General features: G+C 49.6%; 1 protein-coding gene across 1 annotated transcript; it reads left to right on the forward strand.

Annotated features, from left to right (window-relative positions):
• The first annotated feature begins 832 nt into the window (after positions 1-832).
• LOC34619718 (serine/threonine-protein kinase ATG1) lies at positions 833-4,329 on the forward strand. Its single transcript, XM_026335489.1, has 6 exons — positions 833-1,275; positions 1,506-1,745; positions 1,994-2,384; positions 2,646-2,854; positions 3,097-4,028; positions 4,211-4,329. Exons 1-6 carry the CDS (start codon positions 833-835, stop codon positions 4,327-4,329), a joined length of 2,334 nt encoding a protein of 777 aa, XP_026191274.1.
• The last annotated feature ends 7,944 nt before the right edge of the window (positions 4,330-12,273 follow it).

Below are 12,273 nucleotides of genomic sequence, written 5' to 3' on the forward strand. Positions count from 1 at the left end.
GTCTATGCCGACCCAGCGAGCATCCGCAGTGCCAGAAGCACAGGGGACCACGACTCCCCTCAACGGCAGTGAATTTCGTGGGGAAGATATTTTTATTTTGGGCTCTTTACAGCCGCCAAAGCATCTGGCTCCTCAACGACAGCGGCAGCAGCAGGAGCTACAGCAGCTGCAACCCACATTTGCGCCCATTCCCCGCCTCTCGTTATTTCAGAAGGAGCTCCTCAAAGAATTTCGTTCTTCAACAACGTCCTCATCTCTAGCGGATTCAAGGGGTACAGCTTCTACGGAAGATATGTGGCCATCCAAGCGACGCAGCAGAGGACCGCGAGAAGGCTCTGAATCGGGTGTGCAGGTTTGCGGGCAGACGCTTAGGCAGCAAGACCAACAGCCGCTTGAGCAGCATCAAGATTCCCTTGAGAACAACATGCATCAACACCAGCATCTGCAGCGGTATTCTTTGCAGCACCAAGATTATAATCACCATCACCGCCAGCATGATCACCATAACAAGCACGGGGTAAAACAACGGCAACAACAGCTGCCGCAGCAGAAGATGCGCCAGCAGCTTGTAAAACAGTACTTACTCAGCCCAAAACAACATCCTCTACGCCAACTGCAGAAACAGCCGAAGCTGCAGCAGCAGCGCCATATTCATCACGAATACCTACTTCAGCAGCAACAGCAGCAGCAACAGAAACAACATTTTGGCCTACTCCGGCTTCCTGTATGCTCTAGACGCGTCGAAGATGGGGCAGAAACTAACTGTTCATGCAATGCGTACTGCAACAGCATTAGCAGCTGCAGTAGCGTGCATATGCGGCTCCCTCCAGAGATGCTGAGGAGTCCTGGGGCACTTTCCCATGCGTTTATCGCTGGTGAAGGCTCTGCAGTGTCTACACGATGTTGCAGTGCTACCGAAGCTCCACCAGTCGATTCGCTGTTTGGTGGCGTCAGCTGTAGCTGTTGCGGCAGTAAGCCTAGTCTTGTTCCACATAAAATGATCCAATTATTGTCTGGGGGTGCAACAGTACACGACTTTTACCAGGTTGGGAAACTCCTCTCTATATGCACGATCCCAAAGCCAGTGCAGCAGAAGCCTGCTCAAACCCAAGGGCAGCAGCCAGAGCAGCCGCTTGACGATTTGTCGATGAGAGCGGCTACGGATTGGAACAGGCCGTTATTATATCATGCTGTTACACAAGATGAACGCAGAGAGAAGAAGGTTCTAAAGGTTGTCAAGAAGAAAAAAGGAGCAGTGCAATCAGAAGCAGATGGGTAAGTCCCAAACCCAGAGGCTTTTACGTTGCGGTTTCTGGATCATATGAGTAACATCCATGGTTGTTTCCCAGAGACTGTGATACGTGAATATGGCAGAGTAGTTACAATCAAAGGGGATGCTTCTCCCCTGTTGTTCATACTCTTCTCCCCTACCTCGTCATATGGAGTGGTGTGGTTCAGTGTTTCTTGGTCAGGCTTGAGGTTTTAGATATTGTGTGCTTTTTCAGGGCTTGGCGTCGCATGTGCACGCACATGTTGAATTTGCCTCCCCATCCAAATGTGTTGTCGTTTGAGGCGGTGCTGGAGACCTCGGACGCCTTTATCTTTGCTTCTGAGCATCTGGAGGGTGGAGAACTCTTCGACTTTTTGCTCAGAGAGAAATCGATTCATGAAGACGTCTGCCAGTTCATTACGCTGCAGATCCTAAGGGCTGTCGATCACCTACATAGACATAACCTGCTTCACAGGTACAGCAGATGAATAAACTGTTACATGCGGCACACTTACACCCTATCAGCCTTCAATGTACCTGGGGGATGACGCTTCCAGTCTTGCTATTTCTCTTCGCTGCAGCAATAGTTCCTCAGGTTTTCTCTTTCTGTGGTGACGGTTACTTAAAGGAATGCACACTCGATAGGGGCTTCCTGCTTCATTGGTTCGTTCCGATGGGAGGAATTCCGACCTGGGAAGGTCTTGTATTTCCTGTTTGTCTCAGAGATGTGAAGCCAGAGAATCTGATGTTTCGCCGTCGCCAGGGCCACGATGCCGCAACTTCTCCCAGATACCGGCAGCATTGGCAACACCACAAACGACGGGGACAGCACAAGCAGGATGGAGCAGCAATGGTTTGCAACGAGGAGGAGGACGCTATACCTGGCCCCTTTACGTTGTCAATGGAAGAGCAACATGAGCTGCTCCTAATAGACTTCGATACCTCTATGTTCATCCATGATCCTTATGCCAACAAAGTTGGGGAAGCGGGATCGTCTCCTCGGAGGCTGGTCGGGACCTATGGGTATCTAGCCCCTGAGGTCCTGAAAGCCGGCCACTACAGTCGTGCCTCTGATCTATGGAGTGTTGGCATTATTCTTTACATCCTTATGACAGTAAGGAATACCCTACATGGCAGTGTTAAAGCTTGCAAATAATTAGCAGCAGCGACGACCCCGATGGTGGACCACCCGGGAGAATCGTTGGAGGCAAAGGCAGTCCGAAGACACACAAACCCTTATTCGCAACTATGAAGTGTAGAAAACAGATCGTTACGAGAAGAGAGGTTAATTGTATTAGCGCCGGCCAATTGTCACTTGAGTTCTGAAGACAGATGCAAAATACTGGCGTCTGGTGCTTGTTTGTGTGTAACTCAGGGTGCACCACCGATGCCGATGGAAGAAATGACGTCAGCCCGCTCTGCTCTTAATGCCATCAAGAGAGTGGTAGAAGATGGAGGAGGTATAGACTTTGAGGCAGCATCCCTCGGCGAGTTTCCACTGGCCAGAGATCTGTGTCGCAGGCTGTTAGAGATTGATCCAGAAAAACGTATTCAAACGGCGGCACATGCAATGGAACACCCTTGGTGAGCTTGCTCCTGCTTTTGCTGAATGACTGCCTTTCGTTTATATTCCCCCTCATTCTCCTTGCGGCCTCTGCACCTTCTGGGTTCTATTACTGCAGCTTTGCTCCTGCCTATCGACTTCGCTTTAGCGGTTCTCTCATGAACCATAGGCTCAGTAACGTCATACACATGGGTCGCATTCTATTTTTCATTGTACTCTTCCTATTATTCTTGCGTGCGTGTGGTATCTCCCTCTCCTTAAGGCTCGACGTGGTCCGCAACCGCCCCTTGAGGTCGTCGACGACTCATAGTATATCACCCCATACTCCTACGTCTGCATCTGGGCAGCCCCCCGAGGGCGTTTTTTCATGCCCCCGCCACCGTTACCTTGTAGTTGATGCTGACAACGTTGACTCCAACGGATGCCCTGGTACTCCGGAGTACACCGCACGCCAGGCTGGCCCTGAAGTCCCCGGTGCTTCAGGGGGAACTGAACAAGCGGTGTATAACCAGGTGCATATTCACGGAGAAGCCGCTGGACACATTTTACACAAGCTTTCCTTTGTGGCTCCAGGTGTGCTACCAGAGGGGAAGGCAGCAAGGGAAGGGAACAGACACGCACTAGCGGTAGTAGCGCCAGCAGCTACAGCAACCGCAGCAACTTCATCACCGCATAGAACCCCCACAGAGGTTTCCTCACTAGAAAGCATAAGGACTAGTGGTGCTGAGAGTAGCTCAAACAGCAGTAAAACCAGCGGAAGTAATGATGCAAAGATTTCCGCTACACTGGAGGAGCTTCCCTCTTTGATTTCACTGAAGAAGGATCACGGCATCTCAAGGGCAAGCATGAGTTGCATTACAGCGGATTTGGGCCAACATTACTACAGCGGGAGTTTTCCAACACCCGAAGAAGCCCCCGGGGTTTCTCAGGGAACACGACACAACAGTGGCTGGAGTTGCGCCACAACAGTGGGAGGAGTAATACCTGGATACAGCACCAGTACCAGTAAGGGCGGTGTAGGAGGCAGCTTTTACAGCATAGGATCTCCCTATAATACCCCGCCTTTTCTGTCTTCGGCGCCAGCAGGGGGGCCCCATCCAGGGGACATCTGCTGCAGCGTGTCTGTGTCTCCTGCGTGCCTTTTTGTGGAACCTGAATCCCCGCTTGGTGCCCCTCTGGGCCCTTTAGGGACTGGTAGCCCCAATATTCCTTTCAGCAGCGACGAGTGTCACTGTAGCTGCAAAAACAGCCGCAGCTGCGGGGAAGGTGGACAGCATCATGTGCCAACATTTGAGGCTGAGGATGCGTGGTGTCGGCCTGAGAGACATCAAGTTCGTCTCAGAGAGCTGTCTCTAAGCTGCCCTCTGACCGTGAAGAGTCCTCGAGAGGGCGTTACCGATGGCCACATTTCCAGAGGGGCGGGCCCGAGTGGGCAGCAGCAGCAGGCGACGACTGCAGTGGTGCTAGTAGATCCGAGGCAAACGCACAGACTTGAACAACATGTACCGGGAACAAATAACTGTGCGGAGATCCAAGGCTACCCGACGACCATGCAGGCAAATGGCTGGGAGGCTCTGTGTGTTGAGCGGTGATAATCATCCTCAACAAACAGTCAACCACATTTGGAGCGCCATCTCTGAAGCAGCAGCGATTGCAGTAGCAAGGGCCGCAGCCAGCAAAGCAGGGCCGCAGCTGAGGACAGTGCCGCTACGGTACAGAGCGAAGGCCTCCCTCGGCTTTTAATCTTACCGTAGATTCCTTTTATGGGCGTATCTTTCTTGATGCCCATGGCTGGAGTTGAAATAATTGCAGCAACAGAAGTAGCAGGGAAAGTTTCAGTTGGTCTGCCCGAAGTCCCCACAACCGGTCCATGCAGCATACGAGCCGGTTAGGGAACGACTGTTTTCAGGCTCGAAAGCTTCGGTCAGCAGCAGGAAATGTTTAGTAAGGCAATAACAGCAGTAGTGTAGCTACTGCAGTGGCACGAAGAGGAACGGCCGAAGCAGAGGCGGCAATTACAACATTATGAATGCGGTGTATCGCTCGCTGCGTCCAGCGGTGTTGCGTAAGGTGTGGACCTGCTACAGATGGCTCAAGGCATCGAATTCTTGGAGGGCCCCCGTTGAAATTTGCGTGCGGCAATCCTGGTCGTATAGGCGGCTACCCGCTTGTTGCAGTGGTGCATGTGTATGCAGTTGCATTTGCTTCCTGGGTAGCTCACCTGGACAAACGGGTCAGCGATGCACACGTTCTAAGAGTGTGGATACCGCTGTTGCAAGTTTAAAGACGAAAGCACAAAATACACAACCCTAAAGGCGGGGGCATTTTTGGATTCCCTGCTACCGCAGGATTCTCGTTTTGCTTATGCTGTTCTGAGGTGTGGGCACACCCCCAGAGGACAGCCAGAGGGCGTTTCTTTGCTTTGACTCTACACAGCCTTTTGGCTGAGGCAGCGACAGTGAAGTAGTGCGCCCAGTGTTAAGGAGGGTCCGCTGATTGGGCCGCGCTTGGAATCAGCAGTCTAAAGTCTCTCGATGTTGTGCACCGACGCGCTTCTTTTAGGCGGTTTTGCTCACATTGCCCTTGTCTGGATACGGGGCTGTGTACACACCCGGATGACCCCGAGGGGCGGTTGTGCTAGAACCATGCTCTCCTGTATTATTCTGTGCAAAATCAGGCGTGCAACCCTCGTGATGCGTGATGCTGACTGGGAATGAAGTGTTGAGTGCGGCATTGTGTGAAATACCCTCTGGCTGCTTAGCTTTAAACCGCGATCTTATCGATTGAGATAGTCTTGCACTGACTGTGTCATGTGTGTAAGTCCTGCCGACCCCTGCATATGGGGGAGTGAAAAGGGGCACTGTGAAAATACTGGTCCTGGTGGGAGGCCTGTTGGTCTGCTCTAGGCATACAGTGAAGAAGCTATCGCCCAGCACTTGTCGGCTTTTGTGTTTCTATGAACCGAAGTAGGACGGTTTTTCACTCCAGAATACGTCCAGATGTAACGCCTTTTTATCAGGTCTACACACGGTGACCTGCCTAATTTTTGTATGCAGCGGTCTTGCTGTCCTGCCAAGAACAGATGTTCGTATTTTTTTAGCGGGCTAAAGCTGCACGTGAGAGTCTTCTGCTACATCAACAATGTTTGAAGTACAAATAAGTCAAGACTTTACTATTTTTCTTATTCATATATCATTTTTTGCAGAGTACTGTCAGCTACCGTCAGCTCGATAGAAAAAGACCCATGCTGTCTGCGTGTGCACTACACAGTATGTGCGAGTCGGTGTAAATGCTCAGAGTGCTTAGCAATCGCACCTACGCGTAGCCTTCTGCCCCTCCCTGTCGCTTTGGAGTCCTGAGAAGCGCGGGCAGGGAAGGAAGGAAGAACTTCTTAAAAAGCACTAAATACTTTTATCAAAGCTTGCCTGGCTTGAGCCGAAGTGCCTCCTGAGAAAGAATTGATCCGAAATTCAGGGCATCTGCATGTCGTGGCTCTGCGAGCCCATCCTACACTGCTGCCAAAGGGTAATGCTCCATCTAAGGTTACCGTGGAACGATACTTTATCCACACTCAATGCGAGCTACATGGAAAGTTACGCAATGTTTTCCAAAAAACGTCCTTCCCCTGGCTTCGCCCTCGCAGAGTTACAGACATGAGGAAAGAGGGGCACCTAATTCACTCATGGCTGTTCGCTTTTTCACCACGCGGACCATCCTCAGTGAGTTGCATATAGCATCCAGCCCATACGCACACAGCATTGCGTCTTATTGTATCGAGCTGATATTACTCTGAAATAAACAGGATTGACGCATCAATTTTTCAGTTTGAGGGGTCCAAATCAAAGATAGAGAGTGTACAGAGGGTGCTTCGGTGTAACTTAGCCCGCTGTATTTTCTGCAGCCATTTTGTAGCACCCTTGCTCGGGTTCCATACCTCTACGTCGAGTTTAACTGCATGCGGGACAGCGAAAGAATTCCCGCCCTATCGCTCCCCTGCATGCAGGCGAAAACACAAACGCAGTGCAACTCAGGAAAGCAGACGCATGCGTTGAGCGACAAAGCTAAATCGGTGGGAGAGAATTCACGCCCTAGCAAACAATGAACGAGGTACCAAAACAACACAACCTTGATGGCGCCATGGCTCGCTGTCTTCAGAACACTATGGTATATGAGTCTCTTGCTACAAGAAATTAAAGGACTGATCAGTATGTAGAAGGGATCAAAGTAGACACGGCAGCATCACTGTCCTCGTTTCTCGTAGGCTGATATGTGCATGCGATTGCAGCCAGCGCATGCAGCATGGTCGAAGTCAAAGCTCCTATAGAGGCATAAGCACGAATGTACAGACAGCACACCTAAGAGTGCGCACGGACATATCCCAGTGTAGAAGACATCTTAACAGTATGAACTGCCGCGTTTTCCAAGCAAGCCTGTATATTGAGGTAGCTATCTCCGGTAGAGCGTTTCTCGGTGAAAGGACAATCGCCAAAGAGCTCGAAGAATAAAGTCCGTGGAGACCAGCACTGCTGATGAAACCAAACCGCAAGCTCTCCCCAATGCAACGAATCCTGCTGAAGTTGGCATTTTCTCATCCCATTTCGCAGGAACTCTCATCTAGTATCTCCGCAGCGCAAGTGCCTTCGAATCCGGTACCTCTACGGCTCCCTGTGGAAAGTCCGCCTCCACTTGGGTAAGTTGCTTCCGCGGTAAATACCATGAATTAAAAAGGGAGGCTTGAAGCTTATACAGCATGCGAATAGTAGTAGTTTTTCGGCACCCTCAACTTCCAAAAGAATCAATAAAGTAAGGGACGAATGGGGTTCGTGAGAGGCTGCAAATGGTTCTCGCCATCGGTCGCCTGTCCGTCTAATCTTCTTTTGGTAAGCCCTATAAAGCCTGGCGATCTTCCAGCACCAAATATCTAGGCTTGAAACACAGCTGACCACCGCTTGCCACAATTCTGTTCTTGTCTCTCATGAGCTTCGCGCAACACTTCCTTGTATTAACCAGCTGGTCTTTGAGTGCCTTCACTGCTGAAGATTGCTGCAGACCCCTAAGCGTTAGTTGTACGTCCGGATGGTAGAAGTGCTCCTCAACGTGCACCAAGGATGCCGGAGAGCACCGGGTAAGCGAGAGTACTGCTGTATTATAAACGTACTCAGCACAAGCAAAAACCGTCAAGTCAAGGAATAGGATTTTTGCTAGCAAGGACTCACAAATACTGAGCGAGCGTGCGATTGGTGTGCTCCTTTTCTCTATGTGCTTTGGGGTGGTTCGCAGTGGTCACACTGGTATTAATGTGTAGGCTGGCCATTACGGCACGCCAGAGTGCACCAGCGAACTTCGGATCCTTATCCGCTTTGACACTCCTGAAGATTCTGTAAAGCCTTCACATATGAGGCTAGGATAATTGAGCAACTTATTGGGGTGCAATGGAGCGGGAGCAAGGAAAGAAATGGGCAATTCTGCTGAGTTTCTCGGCGACGACTTGGATGCTATCCTGACGCATGACCTCCAGCAGTCTCACAGTAAAGTCCACGGTCAGATTAGTTCATATTATTTTAACCAGCATAATTCGTTGCAACGCAGGGGATTTAGAATAACTGCTCAAACTGAGCTGCTGACAATTTGGGCATGACAGTGCGCATTCTGCCGCGGGTAGTATGCTAGGCCACAAGAACCGTAAAGTTTCCATTGTAGTACGTATCCCATCATGAAACGAAAGATCGTGCTCATGGGTGCTGCTCAGAACAACGCTGTATGAAGGAACTTGGGCTCTTCAAGCCACGGAATCCCCGCTTTGCTTTTTACCACAGCAGGGCCATCCTGAGAGGGAAAGTGCCTCACCCATTCACCATTGTGGATATCGGCAACAGTATTGGGTGCATGGGTGTCAAAAGCATTAGACGCACGCAAATTTGATAGACGCCATCAATGATCAAAGACAAGAGTAGTTGAGCTGCAGAGTAGTGAACCACTGGTGCGTAGCGAGAGCGCATCGATGTCCAATGTTGGTGATGCCCTCGATATAGTTCAGTGTGATGCTGCGCTGCAGGAGCCATCCATCCCAGCAAACAGCTCTAGGACTATCACAGTACTGAAAAGTCTGCATAAGGTAGGGTATATGCTAACGCTTGGTATGAACAAAAACGTGATGCCCACATGAATAGTGCAGGCATTCCTATAGGCCACCATACCGCATTGGATTTATTTGTCGAGTACTGGAAATTGCTTGGGTTCGGTGAAGCCATGACAATAACAAGGAAGTTGTTGATGCTTTTAAAGCCCTAGTCTGCTAAGAGCGAGCAGCACCCATAGCCACGTCACTAGAAGCCGCTGTTAGGAAGAAATAAAGGATTTAATTGGGAAGGCAAGTACCGGAGGAGCTGGGAGGCGGGCAGAAAGCGTCTTTGCTGCAGGAGCCTCCTTTATCCAGGTAACAGCATGTGCTTCCAAATAAGATAAGCTAAAGCAGAAATGCCATCAATCCAGCAGCAAAATTCAAGTGATACGGGTCAATGCAATAGAACTTCAAAACGTCTTTGCCGCTGCGAAAAAAGTGGTCCACGCCTTGATTGCTTCACTTTTTGCCGATTTTGGCTTGATTTTGGAGCCAAAGCACGGAATGCTAGATAACTTACTACTTCCATAAAGACGATCATTGGCATGCCTTCCCATATTCTTGCGTGTCCGGAAACAGCCGAAACGCACGTTGTGGGTGCTGAAGGTGGCCTCAAATATTTTGGCTGTAGACCAAGACGTCGTCCATATAAAGTCGCATCCGTGCCTACTCGATACGGCTCATAACAGTCTCGAGTAACTCCCCTTTGCACTGATCTGGGGTATTAACAAATCCAAAGTACTATAGGCACACTCAAATTTGCTGTTGCCAGTGTGCGACGCCGTCTCTTATTGTCAGGGCGAATAGGGCGTGGGGAAAAATCGTGCCTCGTCTCTGCTTTCAAGTAAATTGCTGAGTCGGGTAGGTTTTCAAGTAACGCGTAAAGATGGAGCATCAAAGAATTTTTTACTTCTTTGTTCTCGTGTTCAAGATCTAAAAGGTACTGTGCTTGCACCATCCTGTGCCCCTTTTCGACATCAACACCGAGTTACGCCCCAAAGCACTGATCTAGTACCGCACTTTTCACTTGGTCAACAGCTTATAGCTTCCTTCTTATTCTCTGCTGCCTGCTACGAGCTCCGATACCGTGAAACATCGCATCCGGAGGGCCCGGGGAGTAGCTCAATACGGTGTGCTGGACGATCAGCAGGTAGCCAGCCTGCTGGCAGGGGGTCATAATTTAATACATTTCTAGAATCCTTGACACTTGCTCAGTTCTGAAGTTTCTTGGCTGACCCTTTGATCAAAATCCACAGTAAAGGACAAGTTACAGTGTCAAATGTCGAAATGCATGCTGACAACCGCCTTCTCTCACTGCACTAATGAACCGACCTCCTGATGACTCTGCCAACCTTTTTGAGCTCTCGAAGCCACTCTGACATTATGGGTAAAATGAACAATGTTAAGGGGACCCGCAGATGCTTCCTCCCAGCGCCTCTTAGCAGACCAACCCCCAGAGTGCGCAGCTGTGACGGCATTCGCACCCTCCATTGGGTTATTTGAGGCAAACTTAGGATGATGTCCTTCTCCACAGGTCCAGCATACAAGGCAAAAACCATGCTGATAAGGCCAAATCCAAATCCGAAGCCCTCTTAGGCTGCCGTAGCCTTGCCAGTCCATGCGCTCTGCCATCTCTCAGTATATCTGAGCTTTTAAGACAACGCCAACGAGTGAACAGGCTGAATACGACTCTCTGCTGCCTCCTCTAACAACATATCCACTTCGAATTCTGTGGCAAGTAAGTCTAGAAAATCTCGACTAGAAGTGTGTGCTTCTCTGAGCTTCGAGTTGACCCGTGGCTGGTCCCCAACCAGCGCTATATCTTGTGGAGTCCCCTTAAACACGCCACAGCCTGCTTGGGGGCTCTTCGTTTCCCTGCTGCGCCATCTTGCGTTCACAGCAGCTTGTTCCCATTGCCGAGCCCGTTATTAGAGTGTTTCTTGGTTTTCTACATTCCCTTTGTATAATCCAAATTGCCACAATAGAAATATTCGTGCTCTAGGGGGCTGTCTGGAGTTGCTTTACGAGGGCACATTCTTCTTAAATGCTCATTCATTGTTATACTTTGATTGTGGGCTAGGGCGGGTTGACAAGCTACAGCATTCATGATTTCTGAGCTTTAGAAAAGCTCTTTCTTCAGCTGAGGGCACAGGCGACTGGCTCGCCTGCTCCTAAAAGTAGAGTATTCCACCATTTGCAGACGCTCCGCCGCTAGATGGCCAAACTGCTTAGTGGCAAATATTCCTAGGAATGTCCATGCCTGACGGGACACTTCGGGTAGAAATGTGATAGGCCAGTGAAAAAACAGCTGTTTGTCTACTTCGTGGCTTTTTTGAAACCCGGAATCTCTAGCGTGTGAGGCGAGCGTCAAAGCCACTGGACCATCCCTAGTGGCATATTTCTCGACATACTGACCTATCATACCCATTTTTAGATTCCCCACTTCAGCTATTTTAAATCTCTCAAATCTTGCTGCTGGGCCATACTATACTCTGAAAAAACCGATGAATCCAGGCTTATAAGAAGGATTGATATAGTGTAATTCCTACAGTAAAAGACTTTTCCTACACACCGAAAAACAAGTCAAGCCCTTTTCCATTCAATAATCATGACTCGAAATTCACTGGTTCCTCTTCATATGGAGATACACAAAGGGGTTCATCTTCAGCTGGCCTGTAAAACCGTTAAGTGCTTGCCCATCCTTATGGTCGTCACACTATTCTGGTTTGCATGACATCGGTGCATTCAACAACATTTGATGAGCTGGCAAATCACGCCCTTCCCCCAGCTGTGAACCAAGTGCGTCCGCGTTACCTTGTATGCCGGTTTCTGCCGCCCTGACAGGTGTTGTGCTACTGTCAACTTCCACCCCCAGCAGGGTGCTTTTTCCAGAATGTTCCCATAAACAATTCAAACAGTAAATACTGATACCTTGAACGCAACCAGAGAACTGCTGTAGGGTAACTAGACATTTAATTGCATCCACAGCCAGTTGACGGGAGGGGAACAGGTGCATCGTATCATGCGGTGCTACCAAGGATAAAGCTCCGTCTAAGGTCTCCCTGGGGAGAATCATATTGTAGAGTAAATTAGAACTTTGGTAAAAGTATTCAGTGCTTTTCCATAAACGCTTCCTTTTTTGTCTGCTTGGGCTCCTCAGGACTCTGAAACGAGAGGGGAAGAGACCGATAGGCACCGCTTAGCTACAATTTCAAGACATGCTGAGCATTCAGGGCAAGTTGTACCTTTCGTGTAGTGCACATGCAGGCAACTCTGCAATAAATGAGGTATACGAACGGATAAACCAATTAGTCAAGT

This window comes from Cyclospora cayetanensis, unplaced genomic scaffold (assembly GCF_002999335.1).
Source record: "Cyclospora cayetanensis isolate NF1_C8 unplaced genomic scaffold, CcayRef3 CcayRef3_contig_7, whole genome shotgun sequence".
Lineage (NCBI taxonomy): Eukaryota > Apicomplexa > Conoidasida > Eucoccidiorida > Eimeriidae > Cyclospora > Cyclospora cayetanensis.

What these genes read in the sequence shown, in the direction of transcription:
- LOC34619718 (XM_026335489.1), top strand. Translation starts at nt 833, where the DNA reads ATGCTGAGGAGTCCTGGGGCACTTTCCCATGCGTTTATCGCTGGTGAA. An exon ending in CATGCAATGGAACACCCTTG is followed by an intron (nt 2,855 to 3,096) that starts GTGAGCTTGCTC and finishes CCTCTCCTTAAG; the next exon opens with GCTCGACGTGGTCCGCAACC. An exon ending in TCTGGGCCCTTTAGGGACTG is followed by an intron (nt 4,029 to 4,210) that starts GTAGCCCCAATA and finishes CTGACCGTGAAG; the next exon opens with AGTCCTCGAGAGGGCGTTAC.